Source organism: Myotis daubentonii, chromosome 17, assembly GCF_963259705.1.
Source record: "Myotis daubentonii chromosome 17, mMyoDau2.1, whole genome shotgun sequence".
Lineage (NCBI taxonomy): Eukaryota > Metazoa > Chordata > Mammalia > Chiroptera > Vespertilionidae > Myotis > Myotis daubentonii.
The window spans coordinates 46,194,033-46,210,626 of NC_081856.1; the positions used below are offsets into that span (position 1 = coordinate 46,194,033).

General features: G+C 38.3%; 1 protein-coding gene across 5 annotated transcripts in view; it reads left to right on the plus strand.

Annotated features, from left to right (window-relative positions):
• The window catches only part of RAD54B (RAD54 homolog B), a 54,653-nt gene extending 39,471 nt beyond the window's left edge, over positions 1 to 15,182 (plus strand). For 2 of the 5 annotated variants that reach the window (XM_059672247.1, XM_059672246.1), the window contains exons 8-13: positions 1,678 to 1,968; positions 5,087 to 5,262; positions 6,890 to 7,151; positions 10,085 to 10,151; positions 10,344 to 10,544; positions 12,195 to 15,182. In XM_059672247.1, coding sequence (XP_059528230.1) covers positions 1,678 to 1,968; positions 5,087 to 5,262; positions 6,890 to 7,151; positions 10,085 to 10,151; positions 10,344 to 10,544; positions 12,195 to 12,418 — 1,221 coding nt within the window. In that variant the 3' untranslated portion in view covers positions 12,419 to 15,182. Of the gene's footprint in view, positions 1 to 1,677; positions 1,969 to 5,086; positions 5,263 to 6,889; positions 7,152 to 10,084; positions 10,152 to 10,343; positions 10,545 to 12,194 lie in introns of those variants that run through there. The other 3 variants (XM_059672244.1, XM_059672243.1, XM_059672245.1) reach the window with 3 other exon arrangements.
• The last annotated feature ends 1,412 nt before the right edge of the window (positions 15,183 to 16,594 follow it).

A 16,594-nucleotide genomic window follows, 5' to 3' on the forward strand; every position in this document is an offset into this window, starting at 1 on the left:
ATGGAAGGGACGGTGGGAGGAGGAGAAGACAGAGAGAGTGAGGCAGAGAGAGAGAAACATCGATGTGCGAGAGACACATTGATTGGTTACCTACCTCCTGCATGTGCCCTGACTGGGGCCAGGGATTGAACCTGCAATCCAAGTACATGCCCTTGACTGGGATTGAACCCGAGACCCTTCGGTGCTCTAACCACCTAGCAACACTGACCAGGGCTGATATTTTATTTTTTAATTAAAGTTGATGTACAATACTATATTAGTTTCAGGTGTATAATATAATAATTAGTTACTTATGTAACTTACAAAGTGATTATCCCCATAAATCTAGTATCCATCTGACAGCATACACAGTTATTACAATATTATTGACTGTATTCCCTATGCTGTACTTTACATACCAATGACTCTTTTGTAGCTACCAATTTGTACTTCTTTTTTTTAATTGTCTAAAGTTTTACATATGTCTCCTTTTTCCCCGATTGACCCCCCCCCCCCCAGCCATTCCCACCCCGGGCAAGCCCCCACCGCCCCAGTGTCTGTGTCCATTGGTTATGCTAATGTGCATGCTTACAAGTCCTTTGCAAATATGTACTTCTTATTACTTTCCCCTTATTCACCCAGCCTCCAACCCCCCTCCCATCTGGCAGCCATCCAAATGTTCTCTAACTATAAGTCTGTTTCCGTTTTGTTTGTTTATTTTGTTTTTTAGATTCCACATATAAGTGAATCATATGGCATTTGTCTTTCCCTGTCTGACTTATTTCACTCAGCACAATACCCTCTAGGGCAGCCGTGGTCAAACTACGGCCCGTGGACCGGATCCGGCCCGTTTGAAATGAATAAAACTAAAAAAACCAAAAAACGGTACCCTTTTATGTAATGATGTTTACTTTGAATTTATATTAGTTCACACGAACACTCCACCCATGCTTTTGTTCTGGCCCTCCGGTCCAGTTTAAGAACCCATTGTGGCCCTCGAGTCAAAAAGTTTACCCACCCCTGCTTTAGGGTCATCCATGTTGTTGCAGATGACATTTCACTTCATTGTGAAGTTCTGTATACTCTAAAGATTCTATATAACCAGTGTTTTGAACTCTGCATCTGGTAGATTGTTTGTCCCCATTTTGTTTAGTTCTTTTTCTGGAGTTTTATTATATTCTTCCATTTGGGACATGTTTTACTCATACTGTATTTTGATTTTAAAACTGTACTATTATTTAATGAAGAATGTGTAACAATTTGGAAAGAATCAGTAGTGCTTTGTGCCAGTAATTTCCTATAGGGTTAATTTTAGGATCAATAACTTGTCAAAATATTTGCTTACAAGACTTTGTGTATCAGCTCTTTGCTTTGATTTTAAGACTATGTACCATTACAGTATTCACATAAAAACTTCCTTTCAGAATAATTAGGTTTGTAGAGTATAGATTTCTGGTTGCTCTCACTGGTGCCAAATAGCCAAACAAACAAAAATTTAGGAAACTGTGGGTTCACTTAATTAAATGATTATGCTGAACATTTACTAGTAAAGAGATGATGGCTTTCCTTTCACAAACTTGTATTTCATTTATTCTGATGAATCAAAAATCTGAATTGAAGTAACTAGTTTATCCTTGTAAAATATTTAATGTTCATTTTAACTGCAAGTAAACTTTAAGTCTGCTATTTCTTTCATAGGAAGAAAAGGAGTTAGGAGAGAGAAGAGCAGCTGAACTTGTTTGCTTCACTGGACTCTTTTTTCTCAGAAGAACCCAAGAGGTCATAAATAAATATCTTCCACCTAAAATAGAGAATGTAGTCTTTTGCCGTCCAGGGGCACTACAGCTTGAACTTTATCAAAAGCTGTTGAATTCTCAGGCTGTGAGGTTCTGTCTTCAAGGGTCGTTGGAAAACAGTCCTCATCTGATATGCATAGGAGCTCTTAAGAAACTGTGCAATCATCCCTGCCTTTTGTTCAACTCCATAAAGGTAAGTAGCATGTGAGACTGTGTCAGGATGTGAGCTGAGGGTTCTATGTCATGTGAAGCTAAGAGGGCAGATTGGACTAATTCCTGGGGTTGTATTTGTGGGTTTCCCCAAGGAGCTGAGTCTCTTCAGGATGGTTCTGCTCTCCAGCAGGTTCGGCCCCTGTTTGTTCCTCAGAGCATGTCCATGTTCGTAGAGCTGAACTAGGGCTGGAATGGTTTGAGGTTCTGCCTTCTAGACTGTGTGCCCCATGCCCTTTGGTGCCTTGTCTAGTACTTTGTCATGGTTTCTCTTTCTGTCTTTTATTAATAGAGCCAGTCAGTTTTGTTTGTTTGGTGCTAACAAATAAAAAATTTGCCATTAAAAATAATTTATTTTTTCTTCATTATAAAGTAACACATGATTTTTGTATGAAATTCAGAAAATCACAAAAAAGACAATAGAAATGATATACTGGTTAGAATGCAAATTGTTAAATAAATGGAAGATAGTTTGGTAATATGTATCAAAAGCCTTATAATTTTGTATATTTTGTGACCAGGCATACCACTTTTTGAAATTTAGTATAAAGAAATAAAGCTTTCCAGCCAGAGAAAACCACATTTTGATATTAATAATAATCTTAGCTAGCACTTATTAAGCACTTATCATGTATCAGACATGAAGTACTTTTCTAGATTGACTTATTCTTTTTTTAAAAAAATATGTTTTTATTGATTTTAGAGAGGGAGAGAGGGAAACATTATCGATTAGCTGCCTCCTGCATGCCCGTTGTTGGGGATCGCGCCTGCAATCCGGGTATGTTCTGTGACCAGGAATAAACCGGTGACCTCCTTGACGATGCTCAACCACTGAACCACACCAGCCAGGCTAGAATGATTTAATTAATTAATTTTTAACTTTTTTACTTTTATTGATTTCAGAGAGGAAGGGAGAGTAAGAGAGAGATAGAAATATCAACGATGAGAGAGAATCATTGCTTGGCTGTCTCCTGCACGCCCCCTACTGGGGATTGAGCCTGCAACACAGGCATGTGCCTTTGGCCGGAATCAAACTTGGGACCCTTCAGCCTGCATGTGATGCTCTATCCACTGAGCAAAACGGGCTAGGGCTAGAATTATTCTTGATAAAATTCTATGTAATGGGGACTGTTATAACTATTTCCAATTTTTTGTTGGGGAAATAGGGACTCAGAGGTATGTATATATAATCTTTTTATAGAGACACTTAATTTTGATGCTGTGCTTATTTAAAACCTATTTTCCCACTCAAATTGTGAACATTTTTCCAAATTAGGTACCTTCTACAGATATGATTTTTAATGGCTGTATAGTTGAGCTGACCATTAGATATTCAGTGAACACAAGGCAGCTTGAAGTATAGTGAGAATTCTGTTTTGGAATTGGAACAAGGTACCAGTTCCCACTGTACTACTTACCAGTTCTTTAACCATGGCCAGGTTACATCTGCAAGCCTGGCTTTCTTAACTGGAAAGCAGAGACAATAATAACTTCCTGATAATGTTATTGGGCAGTTTGATGAAATAGTATGGGAAGTTGCACAGTGATAGCCTGTTATCTCCAACTTGCCCTTACCAATTTTTATTCTGATATATTTTTCTTTAAATAGTAAAATGATAATTTGCAAACAAAGGAAAACCTTTGGGTGCCACATGATGCTTGAAGTAATTAATTATTAATTATATACTTAGAAAATCCAGTGTTGTACCGGAATTCTTGAAGTTTATCCTGCAATGGGTTATGTTTACATAGTTTATCATAGAAGTCAGCTTCTATAACTCTGCAGTAGACAGGATTATAACTACTTATTAAGCAACATTTTAAGAAACAGATTCTATATACTTGGGCATGATGTCTAGCAATAATAGAAACTAAAAATTCTTTCTTAAAAGGAAGACCTTATGATGATCTAGAATGTATCAGTTAACTAATAGCAGGCATACTGTACTGCATAGGATTCTATAAGTAAGGATCCATATAAAATAGCTGAAAGAGTCTCCCACATGTGCAGGTAATAGTGATAAATTTGCTAAATGTGGGAGAGTGGGGAGACCGGCCAGTCCCAGAAATCTAAAAAGTAATGAAGTCATTAATAAATATAATCTCTAGTTATATGTTTACATTTCAGCTTGGCAGTTTTAGAGTGGGAATTTCAGAGGTGCTGACAATCGCTTTGGAATAAAATTATTCTAAAAACTAATGGTAAAATAAAAATATTGTTGTAAGTAAGAATAAGTTTCTGCCAACTTATTGACAGGATTGTTCCTTCTTGCAGAAGAAATTGATAAGATGGAGAAAACTACTGTGCTCCTTTTTGAATATCACCTGGGAGGGGCTGTGGAAGCCCACAAGTCAGGAGAGAAAAGTTAATTGTGGGGGGGAAAAAGGGAAGAGCGAAAAAGGTATCAACGATCAGACAGCTCAGGCTTTGGAGAGGATAGATTTTGTAGCACTATTTTGCCCGCTGTTTTCCTCTCCTTTATTTCTGTTTCTATCTCCCTTCACGCCCTCCCTCCCCTGTTACATCCAGACAGTGATTCTGCACTTGTAGGGTGAAGGCAGCAGGCATTAGGAGACTGCATTAGAACTGCTCTGTAATTAACTCAGTAGGACACATGTTACTTTTTAAAAATATGACCAACACCCTGGCCAGTGCTCTCAGTGGTTAGAGTGATGGCGTGTGCACCAAAGGGTTGTGGGGTTGATTCCTGGTCAAGGGCACATACCCGAGTTGCAGGTTCGATCCCTGGCCCCAGTTGGGGCAAGTGCAGGAGGCAACCAATTGATGTGTCTCTCTCAAATAGATGTTTCTCTCTCTCTCTCTCTCTCTCTCTCTCTCTCTCTCTCTCTCTCTCTCTCTCTCTTCTCTTCCCCCTCTCATTTTCCTCTCTTCCCCTCTCACCCTCCCTTCCACTCTCTCTAAAAATCAATGTCCTTGGGTAAGAATTAACAACAACAACAACAACAATATTTACATGATAGTTAGGTTGGTCTTTTCAGGAAGCTATTAATATTCATCTTTCCTCCCATAATTTGAGCATTTTTCTCTTCTAATTAAAAACAAACAAACATGAGCCAGTGTTAATCATTCTTTTGAATAGGAAAAAGAATGTAGCTCAACTTGGGATGAAAATGAAGAGAGTAGTTTATATGAAGGCTTGATAAATGTGTTCCCTGCGGATTATAACCCTCTCATGTTTACTGAGAAGGAGTCAGGAAAACTTCAAGTGCTGACAAAGCTCCTAGCTGTTATCCACGAACTTCGTCCTACTGAAAGGTAAGTGGTCAGTTTAATAACCTGCTTGTAAGTGCTCCTGGAATTTTGGCTTAGAGTATGGCCTTACTCCCCTGCCCCTCCTTTCTTTCAAGAGAAGAAAACATTAAAAATAAGTTGTTTTCTTTGGGGCATGATCAGCATCTGTAAGTTCTTATTTAAGAAAAAACTAAGTATAAATACATATATTTAAAAAAAATCCTAGAGAAGTCTTATATCACCTAGCTTGTACTTTAAGCTCTTTCAAATTCTTTTTTTTTACCATCCCTTAAATGTTGATACCCCTTAGGGTTTTCTCTTTAGTCTCCTTCTTACTCTAAACACTCTTTCTGGGTTATCTCTACTCCCCATAGTTTTAACTATCACCCATATATTCCAAGTTTGTCACTCTCTTCCAGCCCTCTGTTCTAGTTTCCACATCCTTCTTTCTAACTCTTTAATGGACATCTATATCTAATTCTTTCTTTTTTATTGGTCATTACATTCCTTTTTAATCTATTTCTGGGCAGACTCTCTTGTTATTATCTGCAAAATCTCCAGTGAAAATTACAGTTTGGCATCATTTTAAATTTACAAAGTATTTCTCTCATTCTTGATTTTTTAAATTGCCTCCTCTTCTTGTGAATGTTATCTCTTACTTGAGGATGTTGTTTTCTGTTTCCTCCATTGCTGTTTTATTCAGGTTTCTCCTCTTTTGTTCTATTTTTAATGTTGGAGACTCACCGCAAATAGATGGCGACCTGTGGTGTCCATTTATATTTGAGAGTGAGGCGGTGAAACTGATTGAATGTTAGGTGTGCATGGGTAAGGCTTGTTGATTGGTCTCCTTCATGGGGTAATTAGGCAGCGAGTTGGCTTCTTTATTTAGGAACTCCTTCTCTCTGTGGATCTTTTCTCTGGGGCCATTCATGTCACCTGAGAGAGGATTCTTCCAATAATATCTTTCCTGGGGTGGGATGTAAGAGGGATGCCTGGCTGCTGCTGTTCTAGGGTTGGCGGGAAAAGGGCCCTGGGATCTTCTGTATGCATACTTTCATTCTGATTAGTCATAGCTCTGTCTTTTAAATTCCTCTAGTCTTTTTCTAGGGTTTACTTTCTCCAGACAACAAACATTGTATTTGAGAAAGAAAAGTCAACTGGTTACATGGGATAGGGCCTGGGTTCTATTATCAGTGCTCTTGTAAGAGCTCCAGTCTCCTTCCTTCTGGGGCACCTTAAGGAGATTCTCTGGGGTGAATGAACTTGCACTTGTTTCTTATTGGAATCTCCCACTTTGGGCACTTAGGTTTCATCTTCTCTGTACTCATAAGTAGGTCACTATTTCATCATTTTCTGTTTTCGTATATAAATGCCTCCTTTTAAAAAAAATCAAAGATAGAGTTTGTATTTCTGTTTCTTATTCTCTGGCTGTTTTTAGGGTGACTTCAGAGAGGTGAAGAAGGCAGAAAAGTTTTTACTTCACTATCTTAAAACAGGAAAATCTCTTAGATATTGACTTTAAAATTGAATTTGAAGGAGAACCTGAGTTTTCCTGTATATGGTCATTGTTGCATGTTCTATAAATATCAGTGATGATATTATTTGGTAATTTTCTTCAAATATACCCAGAATCTTTCTTTTTGATTGACAGGGTGGTATTGGTCTCCAACTACACACAAACTTTGAATATTTTACAAGAAGTATGTAAGCGTCATGGATATGCTTATACAAGACTTGATGGACAAACACCAGTCTCTCAAAGGCAGCAGATTGTTGATGGCTTCAATAGTAAATACTCTTCTGATTTCATTTTTTTATTAAGTTCAAAAGCTGGTGGCGTGGGACTTAACCTTATTGGAGGATCTCACTTAATTCTCTATGACATTGATTGGAATCCAGCCACTGATATCCAGGTAGGACTAGTTCTTATGCATTAAATAAACATGATAGAATGCCTACTGGGGATATACCTGCTGGGGATACAAAGATGATGATGTATGGTAAATGCTGGTGAGGTATGGTAACTGAGCCCCTATTTTGCATCAGGCACTCTGCTAAGTGCTTCACATCTATTCAGTTTTCACAATAATCCTTCTAAGTGTGGATAGCCCCATTTTGCAGATGAAGATATGAAAGCTTGTTCTAGGTCACATAGTGTATCTGGACAATCAGTGGGTTCGTGCTAACTGTCACTACTTGAGCCAATTAAGCAGAGACAGGGTTGAATCATATACAGTGGGGCCTTGATTTACGAGTGTCCCGACTAACGAGTTTTTCGAGATACAAGCCGTCTTGTCTCTCGGCCGATTTTTTGCTTTGAGTTGAGAGCTAAAATTCGGGTTACGAGCCAGCTTCAGATACCCCACCACTTGTTGGCGCAGCGAACGTCACAGTGAACGCCACAACATCAGCCCAGCATCACGTGTCTCACTCGTTCACTTTAATGATTTGACATACGAGTAATTTGAGTTACGAGGTCCGTCACAGAACGAATTAAACTCGTAAGTCAAGGCCCCACTGTATGAGCATTTATCCCAATACTGCCAGCAGTACGGGAGAGCAGCAGGTCATCCACAAAAATCTGCTCTGCACCTCACCATAAGACAGCTGCTTATATAGGGTAAGACGAAGAATACACGGGGAAATATGAATTATAGGTATGGGGAAGTAGGGATTATTATAGGCATGGGGAAGTAGGAGACTGGGGTGGCACTCCATTGTTTGGGCAACAAAGTTGTTAGTCTTTCCATGATAATAGGCAGTTCTTGAATGAGAATGGTTCCAAGGTTGATTCCCAGGTCCAAGGTTGAGTCCCAGGTCCTGGGGGCGCACAACTCCCAGCCAGGTCGACTGTCCTTTCTTTAACCAACACAAGGCAATCATGGTTAACAGAGCATGATTAATATTTCCCATAACCACAGCTAGTCCCCAATATTCTATTTTTGCTCCTAACAATAGCTTATAAAAGGCAGAGCCAGGATTCAAACCCAAATCTGTATGTCTCTCGGCTCTAAGTTACCGCAGGTACTTCAGGCCTAATTTTCCTCCCCAACCGGAGTTCTATGGACAACACTTAATTTTCCTAGTATCGATGAGTATTGTCAAACAGAGTTCACTTGCATCTTGGGACATCAGGATGCTTACGACCATCGGGGGAGACAATTAAGTATTACAGGTGCTATGATCAATGTTTGTGTAGAGTATAGTAAAGATATAAAATTAGCTAATTTAGGAAAATATTTCAGAAGAAGCCTTTGGTTTACTGCAGAATACAGTTCATCTTTATGTGTTTTAAGATTTCTACTTACAGATTTGCACCCCAGTTGGTATCTGTGTTTGTATTACAGTGAAAAGATACAGATTAAAATCAGTGAAGGTAAAAGGTACATGGGGTGGAGACCAGGGATAAGCTTCCCTTTTTCCTCCCCTACTGGAGTTCTCTGGACAGCACTTAACTTCCCCAGCACCGATGAGTAGAGTCAAACAGAAGTTCATTTAATCCCAGTGTCCGGAGTTTTTGTTGGTTGCTCATGTAGGCGTGAAGTACTCGAGTGACTGACCTCAGTTATTCAGTCTCCAACTCCACCAGAGGGCAAACTGACAGGACTGGCCCAAAGCCCTCCTCTAAATCACTCTGTTAGCATAAAAGATCTAGTGGCTGCAAGGCCCAGGGAGACAGAGACCCTCTCATCAGGCAGGATATGCCAAGGGCTTAGCGGTTATCTACTTGGAGCTGGAGGGAAGGCCAGATCTTTCTTTGGAAAGTGCAGGGTTTGCACATCAACCCTTACTGCATGGTATCATTGGTCCTGAAACCTCAGGGAACTACCTAGAGCAGTGGTTCTCAACCTTCCTAATGCTGCGACCCTTTAATACAGTTTCTCATGTTGTGGTGACCCCCAACCATAAAATTATTTTCGTTGCTACTTCATGACTGTAATGTTGCTACTGTTGTGAATTGTCATGTAAATATCTGATATGCAGGATGTATTTTCATTGTTACAAATTGAACATAATTAAAGCATAGTGATTGATCACAAAAGCAATATGTAATTATATATGTGTTTTCTGATGGTCTTAGGTGACCCCTGTGAAAGGGTCGTTCGACCCCCAAAGGGGTCGCGATCCACAGGTTGAGAACCGCTGATCTAGAGCCTGAACTGATTGCAGGCATCCTCAGGATTCCTTAGGGATGAATCATGAGCTACTTGGACTGGGAATAATCCCTCTGTGCTCGTGCTACACGTGGCTTTTTTGCATTCTTCTTCTTTTTTTTAATCCTCACCCAAGGATATTTTTTCCCCATTGATCTTTAGAGAGAGAGAATGGAAGGGAGAAAGAGAGAGAAACATCGATGTGAGAAAGATACATTGAATAGTTGCAGGACCTGCATATGCCCTGACTCGGCCAGGGATCAAACCTGCAACTGAAGTATGTGCTTTTGACTGGCATTCGAACCTGTGACCTAATGTTTCTAACTATCTCTCTCCCTTCCTCTCTGTAAAAAATCAATAAAATATATTGCTCTAACCATTTAGCAACCGGGCAGGGCAGTTCTTTGCATTTTTGCTATCTAAACTCACTGTGCCATTCATTGATGCAGGTAGACCCTCCTTTATTGACGCCCCTCTAGTTATTTCATAGCCCCACAGTGGGTGTCCATGCCTTTCTTTTTCTCAGGAAAAAGATAGGAAGTGGAGAATGCTTTGACATGCCTGGGCTTTGTTTTTTGAAGCTATAAGTAAAATCAAGAATTCCTAATCTTAAATGTATTAATGCAAATTGCTTATGGGGAAAAGGCTATTAGTTTCAACTATACTCTCAGAATTCTCATTTATTTTCTAAGGCAATGTCTAGAGTGTGGAGAGATGGTCAGAAACATCCAGTACATATTTACAGACTCCTAACCACAGGTAATAACCCTTCAGTGTGCCAAAAAAATGTATCCCTTTGAATAATATAAAAAGAATTGTTGTTGTTGTTAATCTGTGCTTCAGTGTTAGGAATTATTGTTCTTTTGTTAACTATATGCCAACCATATTTTACTCTGCAGAAATAACAGACATAAGGATCTGCAGTAAATCTAATGAATGTTTTCCCTTCAGGTACAATAGAAGAAAAGATCTATCAAAGGCAGATCAGTAAGCAAGGTCTTTCTGGGGCGGTTGTAGACCTGGCCAAGACATCTGAGCATATCCAGTTTTCAGTAGAGGAGCTTAAAAATTTGTTCACATTGCACGAAAGTTCACACTGTGTGACTCATGACCTGCTTGACTGTGACTGTGCAGGAGAACGAGACCATACAGGTGTGTTGTATGTTAATTCTGTTCTGATGGTAAATTTCATTGGTCCCTCTGCAGTAGTTGGAAGCATTTAAATATAGAATAACTAAAATATTTACCATTTGTATATGTTAGTTTCTTTCCCCCTGCAAGTCAGAGGGCAACTGCCAGATCAGTATTTGAGAAAATATTAATTAGGACCTTAATCTCTCCATTTTGCTTCTTATTTCTTTTTTTTAAAATATATTTTATTGATTTTTTACAGAGAGGAAGGGAGAGAGATAGTTAGAAACATTAATGAGAGAGAAACATCGATCAGTTGCCTCCTGCACACCCCCTACTGGAGATGTGCCCGCAACCAAGGTACATGCCCTTGACTGGAATCGAACCTGGGACTCTTCAGTCCACAGGCTGACGCTCTATCCACCGAGCCAAACCAGCTAGGGTTCGCTTCTTATTTCTGAAACAGCTGTGAGAAATTTAGCTTAGAGAAATCTTTCAAATTCTGGCATAATGGCTTCAGAATTAGAATCCTTATTTCTATTTCCCTCAAAACATGCACTTGACAGAATAAGCTTACTCTTTGTTTAATTTATGTAGACCTTAATCGTAATGGGAGCATATTTTCTGAGGCGATTAGCAGGGGCCACCATACTTCCCAGTACTTGATGAACTGCTAGTGTTGGTTAAGTGAAGCTAAAAACCTCAGTCCTGCCCTTGCCGGTGTGGCTCAGTGGATGGAGCGCTGGCCTGCGGACCAAAGGGTCCCGGGGTTGATTCTGGTCAAGGGCACGTACCTCAGTTGCAGGCTCCTCCCTGGCCAGGGCCCTGGTCGGGGCTCGTGCAGGAGGCAACCAGTCGATGTGTTTCTCTCACATCGATATTTCTGTCTTCCTCTCTCTTCCACTCTGTAAAAATCAATGGAAAAATATGCCCGGTTGAGGATTAAAATAAGTAAGTAAGTAAGCAAGTAAATAAATAAATAAATACAAACATCAGTCCTCTGTAATTAACACCATTCACATAGGAACTGGATCACAAGTGGGACTTGAGTGTTCAAGAGTTTGAAATCACTTGATAAATTATATTGAGTAGGTTAAGAAGTTAGACTGTACAAGGTTGACATGGAAACTTTATATTTTATATAAATTAATATTGGGTCCTCTACCATATGTTTTCTATTTTAACAATTTTTGCTTTTATCTTCTCTTCCTTTTTCATTGTCTTTACTCTGTTCTTTTTCTTATTTTTCCAGTTGAATGCCTAGCTTTATGGTTTTCGGTCTTCATCTATGAAATGGGTATTTAAGGCTGTAAATGTTCCCCAAGGTTGGATCTCATAATTTTGAAATGCAGTTTTTTTTATTATTTAGTTCTAAATATTCTGTATAATGGGCTTGATTATGGAGTGTTGTCCCAGATTGTTCCAATTATATTCCGAATTTGGAAATATACCTAGTCCCAAAGGTGTTAGATAAGGGATTGCAGCCCTGTAACATATCTCTGGATGATTATTTGTTTAATGTCTGTCTCCTAATAGACCAGAAGGTCCTTGAGATCAGAGAACAAAATGTAATAAATTGCATAAACCCATTATATCATAAAATAAAAAGTATTGTATATAGTAAAATATTGATTGGCTTAAGGATTTTTCTCATTCTTTTACTTATTGCAGGTGATTCATTGGAAAAATGCCCTGTCTCTAGAAATTGTCAGCTTGGCCCACATCACAAGAAGTCTGACTCCCTGAAACCTCTCTCCATGTCACAGCTGAAGCAATGGAAACATTTTTCTGGAGATCAGTTAAATCTTAAAGATCCCTTTCTTGACAGAATAAGAGAAAATGTGTCATTCTTTTTTCAGAATATAACCAATCAAAATACTGCTGCTCTGTTATGAAAAGTTACTTCATGACATTCCCTTGCCCCCCCCCTTTAAAAAATAACAGTAATTAAATGTAAGTTTTGAAAATGATAGAATTACTTATTTATTTAATTAAATATTTATTGTTGAAAGTGTTACACATGTCCCTTTTTCCCCCCCTTGACCCCTTCAAGCCTGCCCCTGTCCCCCACCCAGGCCTTCTCCATCCTATTATCTGTGTCCATGGGGTATGCATATATGCATACAAGTTCTTTGGTTGATCTCTTCCCACCCACCCAACCACCCCGTCTTCCCTCTGAGATTCCACAGTCTGTTCCTTGCTTCTATGTCTCTGGATAGAATTACTTACATTACAATAATAAATTTGTTGCAAAGTGTATCAGAGTTTTGATACAGCACTGTTGTTTGATTTTTTATATATATCCTTTCTTAAAAATGTATTTTTATTGATTTCAGAGAGGAAGGGAGAGGGAGAGATAGAAACATCAATGATGAGATAGAATTATTGATCGGCTGCCTCCTGCACGCCTCCTGCACGCCCCCTGCTGGGGATCGAGCCTGCAACCCAGGCATGTGCCTTTGACCAGAATCAAACCCAGGACTCTTCAGTCCGCAGGCTGACGCTCTATCCACTGAGCCAAACCAGGTAGGGCATATATTCTTAAATGTTAAAACATTAAAGACATCTATCATTATATAATTTTTTATTAGTAATTCCATAATTAATGCACTTTTATCAAGTACCCACTCAGGAATTTTCATAAGGAATATTAAAAATGGTAAAATACCTGTTTTTGGAAAATCTAATCTGATTAGGAACATTAGACATAGATGTGTCAGATAATTGAATAACTTGATAAATTTAAACTATAGTTTAGTATAATAATCTCCAGGTCCATCCATGCTTTCACAAATGGTAAGTGTTCCTTTTTTTTTTTTTTTTTTTACAGCCACTGTGTAAATGTACCATTGTGTAACCGTGCCATAGCTCTTCTATTTTTTTTTTTTTAATCCTAACCCAAGGATATTTTTTCCGTTGATTTTTGGAGAGAATGGAAGGGGACGGGGAGAGACAGAGAAAGAAACATCGCTGTGAAAGAAACATAAAATGGTTGCTTCCTGCATGCATCCTGAGCAGTGCTGGGATAAGCCTGCAACTGCGGTACATGCCCTTGACCGGAATCAAACCTCGACCCTTCAGTCCATGGCCGACACTCTAACCACTGCGTCAATCGGCTAGAGCTACCACAGCTTTTTTATCCACTCATCTAGTCATGGCACTTGGGCTGTTTCTGGATCTTAGCTATTGTAAATAACACTGCTATGAAAATTTGGGTGCACATATTCTTTCCGATTGGTGTTTTGGGATTCTTAGGAAATTCGTGACTTGCAGTAAACAATGTGTATAATCAACAGATGGTACTGTTTCTCTGAGCCGGTCCCAAATTAATATATTGGCTCAAAAGCAGTTTGTAGACATGCTGTTTTTGTTTTTGAAGGACAGACTCAACAAAGGAATACATTTACCAGAAAAATGATCTTAAAAAAGTATGGGGATTATGAAGGAAAATGAAAGGAGGAATAGAAGACAAGGAAAAAGATCAGATGTATTTCTAAAAGAAAGAAAAGGTTTTGTATAGTATATATATATTTTTAGGAGTCATTGTTACTGAGAATACCTATGAGAGAGATTTGTTATTTCATCTAAGGATTTGGTGGGCAAGAAATATCTGTAGATGAGTTGGAAATAAAACAAAACAGAAACAAAGGAGAAAATATCATTTTGTGAGCATGACCTGCTGGTGGCAGCAACAGATCACAATTGTCTCAACGCATTAGGCATTCCAGGCAAGTTTAAAGCATAGAGCTCTCTGTTTTCATGAGTTCAAACCATAGGCTGCTGTTGTGATAGCTATAAAAATGGACAAGTCACTCTCACTACCAATATGACTGACAGGATTTTTTCAAGAGCATTTTATATTAGCAGAGTTTTACACTTATTCCCACCCCCCATGGGTTGTGGGGGTAGGAATTAAATTATAAATTAAATAAAAAGTGAGCAATATTTTAAAAACTGATCGAATGCATAGAATGTTGAAAAACAGTAACACTTTAGTTGTTGTAAGATGAAGATAGGTTTAATGAACTGACTTGCATAAATGAAAAATTTGTTGTTTTATTGAGAATGTTTGAGAGTCCTTCAGTAACTATTTTTCATTTCTCTTCCATAAACATTATTAAGGAATCCTTTGACTGTCAGATGGCTTTGAAAACGTGGGAACCCTAATTTTTATTCCATAAGTAGAAAAAAATAAATGAATGTTTTGGTTGTTCTATTTATGCCTAACAAAATGCTCATTAAAAAATACAATTTTAGCCGTAACCGGTTTGGCTCAGTGGATAGACCGTCGGCCTGCGGACTGAAGGATCCCAGGTTCAATTCCGGTCAAGGGCATGTACCTTGGTTGCAGGCATATTTCCAGTAGGTGGTGTGCAGGAGGCAGCTGATTGATGTTTCTCTCTCATCAATGTTTCTAATTCTCTATCCCTCTCTCTTCCTCTCTGTAAAAAATCAATAAAATATATTTTAAAAAATACAATTTTAAAGAAAGGAAAGTATTTCTTCTTTTTTGTCTGGATTCTTTATTATCTTAAGACTCATCTGTGTTGTATGTTCAGTCCCTTTAAAGCTGAGAAGCACTCTTATTTTGTGTATGTACTCACAATTTTTTTTAACCCATTCACAGGCTGACAGGCTCTTAGCTTGTTTCCAGTTTTGGGGCTTTTATAAATAAAACTATGAACATTTATGTTAAAATCGTTGTGTGAACAGATGCTTTTATTTCTCTTGGGAAAATATCCTGGAGTGGAATAGTTTGGTCCTCTGTGGTGGGTGTGTGTATGAAGATATTTTGCCTTGTTGTTCTCAGCAGGATAGTCAGTTGGATTACCTAAGTTACTACTATAAGAAGTAGAAGTTCCTATATATTTTTTATACTTTTGTGCTTTATTTTTTCTATTTAAGTCTCTGATTCTGCTGGTATTTATTTTGGTGTAAGAAGTGATGTATCTAATTAATTTTTCTCCAGATGGTCAGTTAGTTGTATCAACATCATTAACCCCATACATTTGATAGCAATGTAAATAAATTGATACTGGAAGTACACTCTTAAAACTCATCAGAATACTGGGTGAAGATTTGGATAACTTAACCAAAATAAACAGAAACAGTGGCTTGTGGGACGCTCCGAAAGTCAACGGGGAAGACAACTATTCCCAAATGCGACATTAAGTATGGTTATTTTGAGGGTTTTTTTTTTTTTTTGCCATACTTAATAGAAGAACAGAAATAAAAGACATTTTGACCTCAATATTTATCTCAGACAATAACTTTAGTCCGTCTTTTTTTCCTCAGTAACAATCATGTGATTATGTTATTTTAATCATGCTAGTTAAATGTGAAATAAGGATAAAAAATGAAATAGTCTTTCAAGCAGGCCAGTGTGAAAAGATATAGAGTTATTGCAATGTTCTCATATGATTCATAGTCTAGAAAGGAACATTTCTCCTTTTTTTGATTTCCTGATGATTTCCCAAGTGAAGATAAATCACACATGAAGGGGCAAAATTTATATTTCTCCATTGGGAAAAGAAGCTGCTACTGTTTCCAGATGTCTGTTGACCCCCAAAGCATATGTGGTGTGAGTTTTTGATTGCCATGCTAACAAAGATATATCTTGACTATTGTTATTTTAAATTGTAACCTTATTATGAAAACAATAGAGGAAGGATAATAACTCTTGTTCAAGAACTGTAGAACAAACCTGGGATTTGATATATGGAACATTTCGATAAGAAAATGGACTTAATATAATGCATGATGCGTGCAAAATATAAATTTGCTTTTAAGAACAGCCCTCTGGACTGTGCAAATCCAAAATGGTACCTTGGATGCGGGCTTTGGAGAAGGGCAGATCAGGATTAAGTCCTGCCTGTCCGGAGGCAGGTTTATCATGAGCTAGTGCTGCTTCAGGTTCAAGGCCCTTTCCTTGCATGCCCCTGTGAGGGAAAGGAGTTGCAGTGTTCATTTTGTATGTAAGCATCTCAGGGAAATTGTCCAAAGGCCTTTCAGAAGAGAGAAACTTGCACATCTAAGACTCAAGTGATCAGTTGTGGTTTCTAATTTTATTT